Source organism: Aythya marila (assembly GCF_965140915.1).
Source record: "Aythya marila genome assembly, chromosome: 1".
Classification (NCBI taxonomy): Eukaryota; Metazoa; Chordata; class Aves; order Anseriformes; family Anatidae; genus Aythya; species Aythya marila.
Genome location: NC_139042.1, coordinates 194,936,456 through 194,955,235, shown reverse-complemented (window position 1 = coordinate 194,955,235; position 18,780 = coordinate 194,936,456). Strand labels below are relative to the sequence as shown.

The 18,780-nt window shown below is 37.9% G+C and overlaps 1 protein-coding gene across 4 annotated transcripts in view; it reads left to right on the top strand.

Annotated features, from left to right (window-relative positions):
* Positions 1 to 18,780, top strand: part of MAGI2 (membrane associated guanylate kinase, WW and PDZ domain containing 2) — a 771,385-nt gene that overhangs the window by 694,213 nt on the left and 58,392 nt on the right. For all 4 annotated transcript variants that reach the window (XM_082759166.1, XM_082759165.1, XM_082759164.1 and 1 more), the window contains 3 exons: positions 4,647 to 4,738; positions 9,892 to 10,084; positions 13,210 to 13,458. In XM_082759166.1, the coding sequence (XP_082615292.1) occupies positions 4,647 to 4,738; positions 9,892 to 10,084; positions 13,210 to 13,458 (534 nt within the window). The remainder of the gene's footprint in view (positions 1 to 4,646; positions 4,739 to 9,891; positions 10,085 to 13,209; positions 13,459 to 18,780) is intronic.

The following is an 18,780-nucleotide window of genomic DNA, read 5'->3' as shown; positions in this document are numbered from 1 at the left end:
TTTATAGGTTGAGTAGGTTAGAACAATTTTTTATTTTTTACTTGAAAGATTTTTATAGTGGAGTCTTTATTTACTAGCTTTTTCTCTTTATAAATACGAAGATGAAATATATGACATTTAAAATGAAAGTTGAGTACACCCAGAAAGACTGTAAAATTATTACAGTAAAGCTCTTCATGTTTCTTTTAATTGCAATATGGATGAGATTTAATAAAAAATAAAAATAAATAAATAAATAAAAAGTCATTCTCAACACTAAAAGCATCACTCCAAATACCAGTTTTATAACTATAAAAATCACTTGGAACTTGTGTGACTTGACTCATACAGAAAATGAATTAATCATCTTCAAGAATATATTTTCTCTACATACCTTTAAGAAACAATTGTATGTAACTCACCTTGGAATTCAGATGAATATAGTATAGAAATGTAGCTGAGTGTTGATAATCACATCTGCACCTTTGAGAACTCACTATTGTTCAGAAGCAATCTATTCTAGTGCCTTTACATTTTAAGCAAATTCCCTGTCTTCCAGGAACCAAAAAGCAGAATTTCCCAATGCTTTTTAACATCCTGACTGTGCAGCAATGATCATATCACAGCTTGCCCAATGTCACTCTTGAATTCATGGGGAGCCAGCTGCTTTTATAACCTAGCAAAGTGATTTGGTTTTGTCTTTTATAGACTAAATGACTCTAAGAAAATTTTCTTTTACACACACACACACACACACACACACACACACACACACACACACACACACACAAAGTAAACAAAATGCTATAACTATAAAAAAAGCAATGAAGTTACTAACAAGGAAACAAAAAGTTCTTTTTCCAATATTGACATGCAGAAAAGTAAGGGATGACAGGGAGCATTGTCATTCTTGCACAAGATACCTGTATTATGAAATCAGAAATACTGACTTTAAGTTGAAACTCTGTTTTCAGTGAAACTGATAGGAGATGGGACATTCAGGTGAATTACATTGGCTAGAATTGGCTAGCTGTGTAAAAGACTATACTAATTCAGCCTTGGTTTGACTCCTGTCCCTGCAGACCTGCTCATTGCTTCTTACTTGGTATGATCCACAAGGTTCCAATCTAGCTTACCAAGGGGAAAAAAAAAAAGGCCTATTTTCCATAATGAATTCATATTAACCAACAGTTTGCTGTATATTACAAGGCACAGGAGTGTCATTTTACTGTAAGTATAGGTAATTTTCTTTGTGAGTATGATCAATTGAAAATCTGCTCCAGCAAGAACAGATAAAATTTAGTTTATCTAACAATCCTTTGCGACGAGAAAAAGAACCAGAATCATAGAAAAGTAAGCACTGAAGAAATATCAGAGGAAATGCAATCACTTACCTGGGTAATAGTACTTGGTCAATGTACACTTAGGAATATTGAAACTGCTGGCACATTATAGTAGGGATTTTTAGTAAATCTAACAAGCATGGGCTCCTGTAATAAGAATGTGTAGTAGCAAATGACTTACCTAGCTTAGAAAAAATGAAAAAGGGGATCTCATCATCAAGTCGTTAGAGTATATTTTCAATTAAACAATACCTAGCTACCAGTATGGAGATAAATTGAGACTTAATGAAAAGGATTTGGCAAAAGGCTGGTTGTGTCAGAATAAGCTGGTAAATGATTTTTTGCCCAAACAAGTGATGCGTGTTTAATAAATTTAGAATTCAACAAAAGTTTATTTTACTAGATGTCAGTTATAATTGATGTACTCCACATTAGCCTGGAGAAGACAGTACTTAAGATGTAGAATATAAAAAGGAATGGCTAGAAAGCCATTGTTCTATTAATTATACTAGAAGAATATTTTCTAGATTAAAGGGATAATATTAGTGGTGAGCCTTGGAATAAGTCTTCTGTGTTTCATTAATGACCTAAGCACAAAAACGAAGGGTGGGAATCAGGTCCCCACTCAGACACATAACCTCAGGTATCTATTGTGTAGCTGTCTCCAGACCAGTGGAGAGCTGGTCAGTGCAGCCAAGAGAGTCATGTCATCACACCAAGCATGAGAGTTCAAACAACCAGCAGTAGCAGTGGAGGAAATGTTCTTGAGTACATTAGTCAGTTTATGGAGATAATAATATTATGTGAAAAAGCTAGTAAAATCCATCAGTAAAAATGCTGGATGAGGCAGGTGACCTAGCAACAAAACCCATAAGCTGGCATAGGTGTGCAGTGTCTTCTTTGCTTATGTCCTCCCTGGTAAGGTCTGTGTGTTGTTTGCTTCAGAAGTCTGCATAACAGGGAATCTAGCTGGACTAGATGGCCCAGGGATCCTTCCTAGTCCCATGTTTCAATTGCGTGGTGGTACAGAAAACATCATTTTTAAAGGCAGCTATCAGTGGACTGGGAACTGTTGGCAGAGAAGGTGTTCTATAGACTTTCCACCTTTTTGGGAGCAACGGCTCTTCTGAGAAAGGGTGATGGCCATAGTCAGTCACAAACTGCGTTAGAGCTCATAGAAAAGAAATGTATGCCCACATGCCTCTTTAGGGTCAGCCTAGCACTTAGTCCATTCTAAACAGGTAGAAAAACAGCATCATTTTAAAAACTTTATACCTCTTATTTTGGAATCTGGTGCTAGCATTGGTTTGGATCAGCTTTGTAAATGTATGTGTTTGAATGGATTCTTCATTTCAGCATGGCAAAGTGTGTATTCTTCACAATCAGACATTCTTATACTTTCTTAATGTTTCTTAATATATTCCCAACTGCATATCCATTCAGGTGTGGGGGAAAAAAAAAAAAAAAAAAAGTACTGCTTGATTTGTGTTAAACCGCTGGAAACAGTGTCTTTGACTGTTAGATTTAGCCATAAAAGTTGTTCCTACTGTGTCTATCTGCAAGATCCTCTCCCTAGTACTAAGCCGCAGCCTTGTAACACTTCAGCACAGCAAATCAAGTAAGGGCAGACTATTACTTTAATCCTAAAATTCCTTTGCCTCTCATGACTTTTAAACAAAATTTGCATTAGTTTAACATACTGTACTTGTACAAACTTCACGTGTTCTTTTATTCACTGTTTAGACACATCAAATGAATTGGAAAAAAAAAAAATCAGAATAATAAGCTGTTAGAATCTTTTTGGTATTCTCTTCTAAGTATGTGAAAAGCAAGTTTGTAGGGAAAGGTAATGCATTCATTTTACCAACCAAAACATTTGGGACAGATTGTCTCACTCATACCAATATACCTTGCCGCAACAATGCACCATGCTGCTGTCTAGAGAGGATTTTTATGGCATGATCATAGTATAGAGCCACTGCATGTAGTTCTGCATCTCTGCTTTTGCATGACCTGACAAGACTAAAACAGTTCTAATTCCAGACTGGATCTGGGTTCTGCCCAACTCAGCAGTTTGTGAGGTGTTCACTGATGCTGTGGGGGGATTTATAAATGAGAGTGGCCAAAGCATGGTATTTCAACCATCTGTAGTCTCTCTCCTCCTGAGGAAACAAGACATGACTGGAGACTTTAGAAACAGTTAACAGAAATACACCTCCCGTTCCTTTTTGTCTTTTGGGGTTGGCAACAATGTCTAAATGTGCACCTAAATGTGTGACAACTTACAGACTGGATTGCAATTTGTACAAAAGACCACTCTTGTTCATAACTGTCCTACTTTAGCTGATGAGCCCAAAGTATTTCAAACAAAGCAATACTCAAAACAATTTCCCACTACTTTAACTGCTTACTATTCCACTTTATACTATTCAAAATTTTACTTTAAATTTCTCTTTTGCTCTTTGAGTGCATCAAAACCCAAAACAAGGAGCTCTTTCAAATGAAGCTAAAGATTCTTTTATAAGAAACAAAGGTTTAAAAAATGCTACTTTCCTGAACTCAGATGTTCCAGGACAGAATATATGTTTATAGGCACATTATGCAGTCATATGGAAGCACAATTTTAATGATTCATAAAGCTGCTGAGACCTTAATTGAGTAGCATTAAGGAGTTCAAGTTAATGATGTTAGCTTTCAGTTTAAACCTTAAGACTCAGAGGCTTATAATGATACCTTTTGTGAAAACTCTTTATTGAGGGTATTACCTGAAAGTGGAATACTTAAAAGCTACATTACATAAAAAAGACATACTGTTTTATATGTGCGTGGAACTAAAATGGCCTGTAATGATTATTCATCTTTTGTAAGTTGGACTGATACTTTTTCTATGTATCTTTATCTCCCATTTCAGTTTATTTTCTTTAGGTTTTAACAAACTGCAAGGAAAACACAGATTAAATGCCAGAGGTGGCTGAACAGAAAAATATTATGCAGTCAGTCTTAGGAAGAAGGCACCTCTATAACCTCTATTTTGGAAAGACTTTTCCAGTACTGTTCGCCTGTGAATGTGTTGTAGATTGGGTTTAGTTTATTTTACTGAACATAATCATCCTCCAAGACACCTGCATTTTCAAGTGTCTCCTCCTTGTCTGTGTAAAACGCATTGTGTCCCATTTGTTTCCACCAGCTCTAACCAGGCTGCCATTAGTCACGTGCAATGAACACAAGGAGGGGGGGGGACAGGAGGGTGGAGAGGGGAAGATCGTGCAAATTCTCAAGGCAAAACCAAAATGCTTGGCTCAGTGGGATTTCCCTTTACACCAGGTCCCGATTACAAGGAGTTGGATGTTCACCTTCGGAGAATGGAGTCTGGTTTTGGCTTCAGGATCCTTGGAGGAGATGAGCCTGGACAGCCTGTGAGTAATTTTTTCATGACTTGTTAGAACTCTAAAATCTGTGTAAAGGTCAGAAAAATATTACTATATAGCTGAACCCAAATGAACACCATGTTAAAGTTATAAGTAAAATGGCTTTTTTGTTCATCCATAGAAAGACAGGGTTCTCAGGCTGTTGACATCTGAAAGATGCACAGTCAATGAAGCTAGAATCACCAGGAATTAAGTTTGATATGGTGTATCACTCAACCCTTTACAGCGGTGTGGCCCAGCATCTTTTCATCCTGACTTTCCAATACTGTTTTAACTTTAAGCAGTAGATTTTAAAAATCAAATTACATAAGGCTATGCATAACGATGTACAGTGTAGGCAGTCTATGTATATGCATACATTTCAAAGATACTATTGATGATGCAGTTTATTTCAAGAAATGTAGGAGGCTCCACCAGGGAGCAGTAAGGCATGTTCCAAGGTTAGATGACAACATCATGTGGTGCATCCAACATAACAATGGTAGCTGTATACCTACCAGGAAGGAGACATCCTAGTGCTAAAATATCAGACTGTAAAACCATCAAAGATTCATTACAGGCAAAAATATAAAATAAAATAAAATAAAATAAAATAAAATAAAATAAAATAAAATAAAATAAAATAATAATAAAAATACAATTTTTAAAAGAAATATGTGTTTTGGCAAAATAGTGAAATATATGTATATAAATACAAAAATTATGGGAGGGAAGGGAGAATTAATACTCCTTCAGAATAACTTTGATGATGTTACTGTGTTTTTTTTAGGGAGAAGTAATGCCAAATTGATACTGATAACATTTTATTCCCAAAAACTTATATGTTCTGAGTCCTGTGTTGCTTCAGTGAACTACTTCCAAGGAAATATATAAGTAGTTGATAGATGTATATATTCTGTGTTCAGATTCATACAGAATAACACAGTTGTCATTCAAGCATTAACATTAACCAATACATGGTTCTGAGAAACAAAGAAGTTTCTCTATGTTAAAATTGTCAACATCTGTCAAAGTACCGATAAATATTAATAGCTTGCTGATGCCTCCTGTAATAATTAACAAACACACTGTATTCTAAAAAAAGATATTTCACAAGTGCACATTAAAACACAGAGACCTTATGCTAGACTAAATATTTTGGAATGGATTTGCAAAGCTAAATAAGGTGCAGCTGCACAGAAGGACTTCAGTATCAAAGCACTTTCATCATCTACACCTGCGGCATGCCTGAAGTCCCTCTGGCATCTTGCTTCTGGCATGGATCTTGTCCCACTGCAAGGCCACTGAGCTGCCATCCTCACACTCTCCAACAAAGCATTTTTCCTGTCTTTTTTGGATGACCCAGTCAATATGCATTCCCAAAACTTGTCTACTTGATGAAACCAAAAAGGAAATCTATTAAGAGTTAGAGGAAACAGTCCATTTTATCCTGCAAATAACTGACACCAATGGAAGATGTGGAAATCTCTACCTGTTTTAGACTGTAGCATCTAGTGGAAATTCCCACCTCCCAGGAAAGTGCCCATGGCTACCAGGATGCTCAGTAGTCTGTGAAAGAGTCTCTCTTGGTCTCTCCTTCAGTGCTTTTTTCATTACAAATGGATAATTAGGTAGCAACTGGGAGTGAGGGTTTGATTGGCTCTGCAGTTTGGAGGTTTATAACATTCTCAAGGGGAAAAGTGCAGCTCAAATGCCTCATCTAGAAGATGATTATTTATATAGAATGGAATTATTTCAACCTAAAGGAGGGAGAGAAAACTGGTTTAGAATATCTAATACTCTGATGGTTAGGAATATTTGCTTGAGATGCAAGAGACCTGAATCTATTTCTCTGCTCAAAAACACAGTAAAGTGGGAATTTGGAAATTAGTCCTTTGCCTCCCATTCATATGCATTATGCACTGAACTTTTACAGAGGAAGCAACTCTTTCTAGTGTTGTTTTTTTTTCACCAAAGGACTGACCTGGCTTTACTGTCTAAAGTCCAAAAAAGAATCATAGCTGGATACCATACGGAGAGATAAGCACCTTGCTGTTTTTGAAGAGCAGGACTGAAATGCTGCCTTCTGTGAACCACCTCCTAAAATGCTTCACTGTCCTACTGAACAATTGTTCTCAGCCTGCACTTAGCCTCAAGGTCACTGTCCCTATTTCAGGTCTTGTGAATACAAAAGTACTTTTCCCCTAGACATATCAGTCTAACAGGATTTAAGTCTCCCCACAGACCATGTCTCAAAGCCCCCAGGAATGAAGGAGAATCTAGCATAAGACTGAGGAGCCTACAAAGCAAAAAGGTGCCTCAGCATTAGATAGTGCAGTGCTGACCTTCTCAACTCTCACTCCCTCTTTGTTGCCCACCTATTTGATCCTCTGCTCACTTTCATCCCTAGTAAAGAAGACAGACATACTCTACTTTTAAAAATAAATAAATATATATATATTTAAAAAAAAAAAAAAAACTATTTTGTATTCAAAATACAAGAGCTTTTACCTCTGTTTTCTCTCCTCCACTGCTTCCCAGCTCCCCCATGGACAGCCCACCCACAGACTCCTATTCCTTTCACCTCCAGAAAAGGAGAGGCAGTTTCTGCCTGTCCTCCAAATCCCTGCATTTCCTATGAAAAAAGAACTGAGACACTTTGAAATTTTTGTTTCAGCTCTCCTGCTGTGCAGTCAGGTAACACAGAACAAAAAGAAGCTTTTGCTGGCTTTTGTCTTTGTGGTTTGGTTCCTAAAAAGGAGTATAGATTATTCAGTGTAAGGCAATAAGTTTCTCAAAGAAGCAGAATCCACACAAAGTTTTTCAAATCAATTATACTGACACTATATGGGGCTGTAACATATTTTCCTTCTAGTTATATCAGCTACCTGGACCTTACAAGGAGAAAGTGATGTTGGAGTAATCTATTTTTCCATATTTCTAGGCATAAAGTTGCTTTTCCAAAGGAGTGACTTGTGTTTATCAAGGTATTTCAAATTGCTGTCCCAAAATGTGGAAGTATTATCTAGATTCCTTTTATGCTCAATGCCAAGAAGCAGACATTTTTAAGACATAATAGAAATCCATAGAGCAAAGAGTTAAAATAATGCAGACCATACATTAGGAGCTCCTATTTTTTAGCAATGATCAAAGAAAGAGTTCAGATGATTAGCTTGGATTTAGACAATGCAGACATTTAAAACTAGGTGAGATGAATTACACCTCTTACGTCTATTTCTTAAATTTTACTAAGTCCCTGTGAAGCTACTGTGTTATAATGAAACCAAAACACAAATTCAAATAATTAGCAAGAGTCACAAATAAATTAAATATCAAAACAGAGATTAACAAAGATGAGTTAATAAAATCCAGACTTTGATTTCAGATTATGCTCTGTTACTGTCTTCCTAGATTGTGCCAGTTTTGTTCAAGAGTCAATTCCATCAATGAGATGAGTATCACAATCACATTCCACTGTGGACATTGGAAAGACCATCAATAATTATTTAATTTGACAAAACTAGAAGGAGTTTTTGCACTTTGCAGTAGATACTGATGATCTACCTTGCCGCGAGCAGCCTTTGTGTTTCTTTAAAGTTTAAAGATGCACAAATTGTTCAATACTTTGGCAGCCTAGAATAAATTATAAAGAAACTGCAAATGCCCAAAAGAGGAAGTTAGCCCCTACAGTGTCAGAAGCTAAAGAAGGCTACCACACATCTCTTTCCAAGACAACTAGAAAAAATCTTACTCATATGAGATGCAAAAATATAAATACTTTGTGGAGGTCTGGCTAAACTTGGCTTTGGATAGCTCTTTTACTCTCCAGTGAAGGAGCATAAATACATATTTCGTAGCTGGATTTTGTACAAAGAATTTTCCAAAGCTTTGAGGCATATTCTTTCAGTGTTTGAAGAACAGAATGGCGAATCTGAAAGAACATCTCTGGGAACTCAGTCTGGTACTGCTTAACAGGAACCCAGAAACACCAGGAAGCAGGAAAATGCTGCATCTTTCTCTCTCTTTGCTACATTTTCTAAGCAAAAGTGAGCCAAAAGGAGGAGAGAAAATGGGGAAAATTCTTCAGACTCCTTGTGGGGAGTTTCATTTAAACACTCTGCTGGGGGGCTTCCAACTCTGCAGCTGAGACCACAAAAAAACAAGACCACCTGCATGGCTACAACATCTAGCCTTTCAGTTCTTCATGAAAAGCAGTATGTGATGGCTTTTATCTTTTATTATTTAAAGCGGATTGTCACACGGCGTGTCATATCCATCATTCTGTGCTCACTCTAACACTGAATGGGAGAAAAGAAAATTTGGAACGCGCTCCGTGAATGCTTTAATATTCTTTCAAAGAAAGCAGGTTTTGTTTGAATCAATCTTGACTGTTCTACCAGTTATTCCACAGGGAAAATATATATGTCTTTTTCTAATAAATTATGTGAATTTATGTGCATAGAAATTGAAGAAAGTCATTAAAAGATTCTGAACAGATTTTTTACTAGTTTATATATCCCATACAAATTACATTTAAATATCGATTTGGGAAAACAACATCTGCGCCGTGTAAGCTGACATTTTTGTACTTTTTTCCATTTTGCTAATCAATTACTACCTGTGCAATTATTCATTATGAGTAATAACATTTGATATAGCACCTTTTTTTCCCCACTAAAGAGTCACAAAGCAAACTTTATGTAGAGAGGTCATTGTAGAGGGGTCCATTGACCTCAGGTGTATTACTCCAGGTGCTTACATTGTGCACCAGTGAGTAATCTATGAATAATTAATTTTAAGTCAAGAGGACCTTTACATGGAATTAATCTGTATAGGTTTTCTGCAAAATGTAGGCTGTCTAAAGTCATTGCCCCTTACAGATAAATGCCTTGATTAGAATATATCAGGTAGATAATCCTTAGATTGGGATTTTACCTCCTCACCAGGTAAAAAAAAAAAGGTAAGAGAATATCTTCAATCACACCCACAGAGCAGGAACACAGCTTTCAGATGCACACAGATCTCGTCACCTGCCCTGAGTCACAAACTATATTTCAACAGAAAGGGAAAATCACTACAGCATTCATGGGGAAAAATGGGAGGCTACATTGTCTGTGTGTTCAGAGTATGTATGTCAGGGTTTTGTTCCTTTGCCACCCTAGATCCTCATAGGAGCAGTAATTGCGATGGGCTCAGCAGACAGAGACGGTCGTCTCCATCCTGGTGATGAACTGGTGTATGTAGATGGGATTCCAGTGGCCGGCAAAACCCACCGATATGTGATTGACCTTATGCATAACGCTGCCCGAAATGGGCAGGTGAATCTTACTGTGAGGAGAAAGGTGCTACCCACAGGTGAGTGAAGAAGACTGGGAAAAACAGAGCTCAGTGCTGTCAGCACAAACAGGTGCTGACAAATTGAATGTTGTTGTTGTTGTTGTTTGTTTGTTTTTGGTTTTGTAATTCGAAGAAGATTATCTGTAAATATGTGTCTCTTGTTTTTGTGATAAAAGTGCTACAGCCGAGTGTTGCTTCCTTCAGACGTGGGTATCACATTGGCAGCCCTGGTGTGGTGACCATGAGTGTTCTGGGTTTGTTCCATGCTGTCCTGCTCTGTGCTGTCTCCTCTTGTCTTCTTTTGGGACAAAATGTTTACATTAGGTTAAAACTGTTAAAGCTGAAATGTTTACATTAAAACTGTTAAAGTTGACTGTGAATAAGCATTTGGAGAAATTCTCAAAGACTGTTAACTGTTTAGGGCAAGGATTCATTTCACTCTTGTATGTGTTAAAAGCCCATTTCTGGTCTCACTGATGTCATTTGGAGATTCCCACACACACACACACTGCAAGGCCAGCTGGATGAAAAGTCTCTGTACAGCAGAAACGGCTGCTAGGAACAGGGCCAGTTCCTCCTTTCATGCAGACACATTCAGAAAATAAACCTAAAATAATATGAAGGATCTAAAGTAAATAAAACCTTTAGACTAGCCTGGTGCAATTACTGGAAAACACACAAACTTGGAAAAATGCATGGCATTATCTATTGAAGTTTTAATGGGAGAAGCTGCTGCTGTTCCCTTGAAATTTTTGCATACACAAGGAAAGAGGTATTTTAATAAGCTTTTAAAGATTGGTGTGGTTAGTGCACTTTGCTGAGACACCAGAAATGAGCAAATCCCTGTTTCCAGCCTGTCCTCTCGTTAGCCTCCCCATGCCTTAGATCCGCTGTCGCTGCCTGAGCTGCTCCCCTTTGCTCCCCTGCCAAAAAGCCACCCCAAAACCACCCCCTGTGTCTGCAGTGCCCCCTTCCCCATTGCAGCCCCCCCCCCCATTCCACTCCTGCGGGACTGACTTTCTTCTATTACCGACTCCAGAGCCCTCCAGCCAGAAAGGGCCCCCTCCACCCGGCGCGACGCCCCCTCGCAGCTCCCCCAGCGCTAGGAAAATGGCCAATAACCAAGGTAATATGCCGAGCGCTTCGAGTTAGGGCCTTGCCCAGCTCTGCCAGCGGTAGGCACAATTAATAACAGCGAGGGGCAGCACCGAAGGGATGTCAGCCCTCACTGCTGCTTGTTACATGTTAAGTACGACGGTCTATGAGACACGCTGGTCCCCCGGCACACAAAATCGAGCAAGCTGGTAAATCACCTGGAGTTATTCTTAGTCCCTGAGAGTGCCACACTGGGGAGTATCGCGTGTAACTCATTAATGTTTAAGCATTTCTGGAGCTGAACAGGATTTTAATTTTGTGTCTTACAACACGAGCTTTGTGGGAGAATTTTAAAATGAGTGATGTGGGGCATAACTGCAAAATGCTGTACTAGCATGTCAGGCCAGATCAATTCAGCATGAATGTGAGCAGCAGAGGGAAACGAGGCTGCCCTCATGCTCCTGGCAGCTGGTGTCTATGTTTTACCCAGCCCTGGCCTGGGACCACCGCTCCGCAGACACTCACCCCAGCCTGGGACCGATAGCCACCTCTAGCAAGCTCTGGAAAACAATTTGTTTAGAAAAATGTGGTATTCGGAACAATGAGAATTAAAATGCCATTTCTCCACAGGCAGAAGCAAAATGTAATTTTTCTGATGAATATCTACTGCAAAATTGGCAATCGAATAGCTGTTTAAGCTTTTTTTCCTTTATCTTTCTTTTACTATACTTAACGGCATTCAGTTGCATTCATTTATGGTCAAGCCAGCTCTTGGTCATTCTGCAGGGTAAGATAATTTCCTTTCTGTTGCAGCCATACTGGCACAAACAGTATCCAGCTTTCTGAAACATGACAGCCAGAAAATGAGATCTCTCTTGTCACTGACTATGGCATTTAGTTGCAGATTTGGTTCAATAACTCATGGAGATTTTCAATTCTAACACAGGAGTATAATAATTGTTTGTTTTTCTTCCTCTTTATTCTCTCTAATCGCTTTATTTCATAGTTGCACAAGGACTCCTAAAGGACACACCTGACTGAGAAAGCAACAGCCTGGACTTGGATGTTGTTTATTTTATTAACATATACACACTGAAGGTCTAATTTGCAAGCTCCCTTCCTAGGATGCATGTGTGCATGCGTAAACTCTTCACATGTTCAGCAGAGCCACTCTCGTCATTGTGAAGAGAAAAATTGCTTACATTTATCCGAAAGTTCTGTATTAAAAATGTCAATAAATAATGATTTGTGTAAACTTAGATCTGCAAGGAATACTTTTTTTTTTTTTCTTTTTTTTTTCTTTTTTTTTTTTTTTTTCCATCTGGAAGTGTAACTTTACTGTTTCCAATTGCCCAAATGCTTGTACTAAAAAAGTGTTTATTCCCACAAGATTTAAGTTTCTCCCTATTCTTGCTATTACAAAGCAGCAGTAAAGTGTGGATGGCCCCCATTGTTACTTCTGCCCTTTCCAACTCGTCACATAAGAGCATCTTCAAAACCTTTAAATGAGCACTGCTCCTGTGATGGCATCCATGGAAAAACTGTTTGTGATTACTTTTCCTTGTATAACTGCTCTGTTCCATAAATGTCTTTTGAGCATGCTAATCAATTTGTAAGAAAGACATTATGCAGCTAATGCTAATTACTCTATGTTAGCTGCCTGCTTAAATTCTTTTAATCCAAACACAAATAATTTTATATTGGATTAGATGGTCACATTTTCCTCTTGATGACAGATCAACCAGGAGACAAGGGAATAGTGCTTGCTAACATTTTTGCAATCCAGATAGTCACTGTTTCTTAGTTTCCTTTCTGTTAGACAGCTTAGCACCAAGTGTTCATGCTTGCTTTATCTGATTGCCCTTGAAAGCTTTGCATAATCGTGTAGATTCCTGTCTCTCTGCATCTATTACAGCTCCTAGCTTAATACTTGCAGTAGTCTGGGCCATAGACAGTCAAGTGTATTCATGTTGCATTAGCAAATGTACTGTAAGTCAGAGATCCACTGAGCAAGCCAGTCTGTAATACTGGTATGATTTATATTTTAGGAGAACCGTGCCCAGAGAATGGCAGAAGCCCAGGCTCGGTGTCCACGCACCACAGTTCTCCAAGAAGTGACTACACAACTTATGCCAACAGCAATCACGCTGTCTCTAGCAGCAATGCTACACCCCCTGAGGGCTTTACTTCTCACAGCTTGCAAACCAGCGATGTCGTGATCCACCGCAAGGAGAATGAAGGTTTCGGCTTTGTTATCATCAGCTCCCTGAACAGGCCTGAGTCTGGGTCCACAATAAGTAAGTAAATCATGGTTTTCAGCTTTTATTTTTCCACATTTACCCCAAGTAAAATAAATAAATAAATAATAAAAATAAAAGGTAATTAAAACCTGACAACTGCCAATTAATCACTGCACTGATTAAAGCTGAAGGGGCTCTCAAGGTTGTTTCCAGGAGCACTGTTTGTCTGCTGTGTGTTGGACAAACCCAAAGGTTATCCAGCCTCTAAGGCACTGTTTCACCCATGCACAACAGAATTCACCTACAAAGTAGGTTTTCTCTGCTCCTGTATACCAAAGAGATACTAAGAGGCAACCACCAGAGATATGTGAACAAATCATTCACTCGCATGCAGTTGAATTACACTTTTTTTTTTTTTTTTTGTCAAGGTGAAGTTCAAGAAATTGAAATAAAAGCTGAGATCACAGCAAACCCCACAACTACACCTGTCCAGTTAGGGCACCACAGAATCAACTGGAAAGCAAGGAAGCTGGTTAGACAGAGGTGCAGGAAGGTTGATTTCTTTAACTGGCTGGATGGCAGATAGTATTGAAGTTACCACTGAGTACAGGGCATGATAAGTACCGTGGTAGAATCAGATATTGAGGATTATAGCTCACTTTCATGTTTGCTGGGGCTCTACTTTGCTTTGATATCTGCAGTTAGTGCCATTTGAGATGTCCAGGTACATCCAGGGAGAGGGCAGGAAGATGTGACAGAGGACCTGCAATCCTACCTAGTGCCACCTGCAGGTACAGGGGCACCATTGTGTGTTTTAAATGGCATTGGAAAACCTATAACTTAATCGAGTGGAGCCCTGTGCGAGTGGGATGCATAAAAAGTTTTGAAAAGATACACATCTCCTACCAAATCAATCTGAAACTGTGTGTACTAGCCAGTTCTGAAAAATCAAGACAAGCAAGAACATTTGTCATTTTGCATATTACAGCCTAATGCAGTATTTTCTTGCATTTAAAATGTTTTGAAGAAACTGTTCTTTAGCCCAAAACTGTTTATTGAGGGAATAAAATAAAATAAAATAAAATAAAATAAAATAAAATAAAATAAAATAAAATAAAATAAAATAAAATAAAATAAAATAAAATAAAATAAAATAAAATAAAATAAAATAAAATAAAATAATAAAATAAAATAATCTACTTTCAGGGCCACACTTCGCTCCTCTGCATTCATAAGAGAAAAGCAAAGAAGGGAGCACTGGAAAGCCATACCTCACAGTCACAAATTATCTCAGAAAGATTTTCAATACTTCATGACCATGCAGATATTTAGAGTTCTTTTCACATTACCTCAGCTGAATTTCAAAATTCTATGATTGTTAGAATTAATATTGTAATAAAGCCATGGATAATTAGACACTTGGGACTCTAAGTTTTCACTTTCTTGAATATAATAGCCAATGGGAAGTTCTCTGCAAAATATCAGATGGAAAAAATAAATAATAGAAAACACTGAGATACAAACATTAATCAGTTAAGCTAGCTATAAATTTTTTGAGAAAATTATTTCACAGGATTTGAGGCTGGGGAAGATGGAGAGGGAAAGAGCAGAGGAAGAGAATATGCCCAAACAACAAAAAGTTCTGTGACCAGAATGCTCTGCAGGATATAACAGACCCAAGTTCAAGATCCTGCTTTCCTCCTACCCACCAACATATTCTTTTCTTTCCCACTACTACATAGGTAGTCATTGTTGAACCTTAGCTGAGTAACTGAAAATGGCAGTCTGCTGTGGAAGTGACAAGCAAATTTATTCAAATAATAACTGCACTGAATTTCAGTGATCCCAAGAACTACCCAAATCCTAAATTTAAAACAACAGCAATGAACTAAAAAAGGACATTTGTTGTAGACAGTGACAGAATAGAGAATAAAATAACCATTTTTGTGTGAATTCTGTTCCAAAAATATTAGAGAAAAAATAAGCTGAAAATTACATAATCTGTCAGCAGGAATAAAAATAGGCTAAAAATCATCAGCCTTTTCAATGTTAAGGGAGGTTCAATTTTTTTCCCTAATATTTATTTGGGTTAAGTAATTTGAGATGTAATAAAAAAAGCATAGCCAGTAGATTGAGGGGAAATGGTTATCTCCCTTTACACAACACTCATTAGATTCCATCTAGATCATGGCATCCAAGTTTCAAGCCCTTTGGTACTAGATAACATAAATGAGTAAGTTCAGCAGCAGCTACTGAGACTTCCTGAGGTCCTTCCAGCTGGAATTAATGTAAAATCCTTTGATTAAAATGCACAGTCAGATATAGAAAGCATATTAACAGCAGGTAAGTATCAACTGGGCATAGGATGTATAATATCAAAAATACAGCTTACATCAATACCAGAATATGGATCTGCATGGCACTATGTCAAGTACCTTGTTAGTCACTTGCTTCTTGTAACATTCGAGTATTAATGTGGTGAAATATTGTGCTGTAGTTCCAGTGTTTCTGGTTTCAGAGGCACTTGACAGCTTACGTATCCCCATGTGCGATGTGTAGATATACCCTAACACAGTTAACATGACATTAACATAACATAAACATCAATATAGAAATTGCAAAGCAACTCTGAAAGAATCAAAATGGGCAAAAAAAGGTCAGAAAAGGGAATATCTTGTAGTGCAAGATACTGATAGGCGCAGCATAGCCTGAAAAGTCATTTCACTGGGAACATCTTCAGGGCAAAGAGAAGAAGCATTCATTTGATTTAAGAATGATTATTTTGATATCTTTATTCCCTCCTCTACTGTCTTGTCAAAGTAAAAGACTTGAGGACTTAGAAGCGCTAAGTATCAGCTTTGCTTTTACTCAAGAAGGTAATTAATCATGCACTGAAAATATTTTCCTCATTCTCACATACTTTTATAATCAACTAATTGCAACAGCTCTTGCTCAGTACAGAAGTGTGAACCTTGTGTCACTAGGAACTTGAGCTGCAAGCACTGGTAAAACTGATGCAGTCAGTCTGAGCTCCTACCAGCATCAGACCCACAGGCTCATGGGTTTGCTGCCTTGCAGTTGGCCCAGAGCTCAAGAGGACACACAAAAGCTCAGCCTCCGGGTGTCTGCCTGGTGTGTTATAATCAGGATGTCATTCTTCCTCCAAGACCTACAGTCTTGGTCATCTTTACTCTTGACAAGCTATGCAAGGGGTTTGAGTTGTCACTGTTGATTTACAGGCTTGCCTTTGCTTTGCAGAAATTTTCAAAATACTAAAAGCATATTTTTACCCTTGATGCAGATAAGTAATAAGGATGTTATTAGGTAATGGATTATTTTCTCACATTTTGTGATAGGCAGTGCTGTAGCTGTCATTTTAATAAATTATAATTACTTAGCTGGGAGCCAGCCTTTACATCTGGACATAATTTTGACTCACTGGTACTTGCTTCAGCATCCAGTTCTTGTGTCTCTTTTCTCTTCCTTTGTTCTATAGTGACAGAAATTTTGTATCCCCCTTGTCAGAGCATTACTTGGGATGTTCTTTAATTCAGCACAGGGGATTATCTTGTGCCAAACTAGAATTCTGATGTGGGGCAGATCAGGAGTGGAGAATGAGTGACAAGGATTGAATGAAGAGATTTCGCGGGGCAAAGCAAGGGTATAGACAAGGTCATCCATGCTTTTAAATTATATCAGCAAAAGAAGATGAAGTGTATAAATAAAGAACTGTGTTTGAATGGTACATCTAGGAGCAAGTCATCTCGCCTAGTGCAGAGCCCAGAGGATCTTAGAACCGTAAAAGATTAAAAACGGAAATTCACCTAGCCAGGCTCTTGGCCTGTTCCTAATGAAAGGATTAACTTCCACTTCCCCTAAAACAGTTATCACACTTTCCCCTATACCCTGTCCCAAGATTAAAGGGTGCCTTGTCTCCCATTCCTTCACCAGATGGGCCACCTAAATTTGACCTTGCTTCTTGCTTTCTATTGCTAGGCAAGCTACACATAGTTTGTCAAAAATTTGTCAGCTCCAGTGGTATTCCTGTAAAGAATTCAGTTTCACATGCCCAGCTGAATGCCTAGAACCTATAAACTCCAGTTTTTCACTTTCAGTTTGGCATGGATCCCAATGGCTGTGGCCTTAGGGCTCTGTGGAAATCTTCACAGGCTCTGTGGCTGGGCTGGAGGCCTCAGTGGATAAACTGAACAAACTGAACTATTACTGAAGTCCCAACCTGAGGAATACTTTCATTCTTCTCCCACTAAAAATATGTGTGGTTCTTGTGTGTTCAACTTGTGTGGTTCTGCAAGGCAGGGCTCCCCAATATCCTGCCACAAACGTCATGGGAGACTGTGGAGGTGCAGCTGTGTCTAAGGTTGCATTGTCTCACATGACAGTATTGTCATATTGCAGCAAAAATTACGGAAGCTCAATTAATGAATCTACATGTTGAATTACATTTAGAATAATACTTAATAGTGTGTGTCCTCTGTGGTAAAACTACATATTTGTGGAGCTTTCTAGGGTATCATGATAAGTTCACTATCTGTATCCCACAAAAAAGCACTTGGAGTCAGCTGGAAATTGCCAAAAGATCTCCCTTTGAATTTGTCCTTGAGCTTTATGGAATACACTTGTCCCTACCAATTTCATATCATCCAACTGCTTTTACTTTGTTTGGGATGCAGATCCTTGTAGGAAGAGAACTTGTGATCCACTGTAAATCTCTGAACACCCTAATTTCTGTAGAAAAGAATCATGTGCTCTAAACTAATGTTGTTAACTGGAAACTGCCAGTGAAATGGGAAAACTGGCAATAATCTATGGATCTTACCACAACAGGTATTGGCAATTAGCACAATTATAAATTGAATATATATATGTGTGTATATATATCTATATATAATTAAATTAAATTAATTTAAATTAATCAATAATAAATGATCAAAAATAAAATAATAATGAATAAACATTAAAAAAGGCAGAAGGCAGTGCATACTTTTTATGGTCTTTGTCCAGTTTTACAAAAGAGGTGGTGCAGCTTTAATTTGCCCCTACTTGCATATGCCAGTGACTGCTGGATTTAAAAATAAATAAATAAATAAATAAATAAATAGAAAGCCTAATGAAATAAGTTTCTTTCATTTCTCAAAATATTCAGTCTTAACTAAAAACCTTAAATCCAAGATAAGCTCCTGTTGACTACAGAAAACAGAGTTCTGAAATAAGTCCCATTCAGCTGTAGAGTTTCTTTGAACTCCTTGCAGTTTAAAGATAAAAAACAGCTTCTTGATCAATGATAACTGTGTGATCTGAGACAGTTATTTGTGCTTCAATTTAACCCATGCTTCTTCCTGAGTAAGAAAGTGCCTGGGG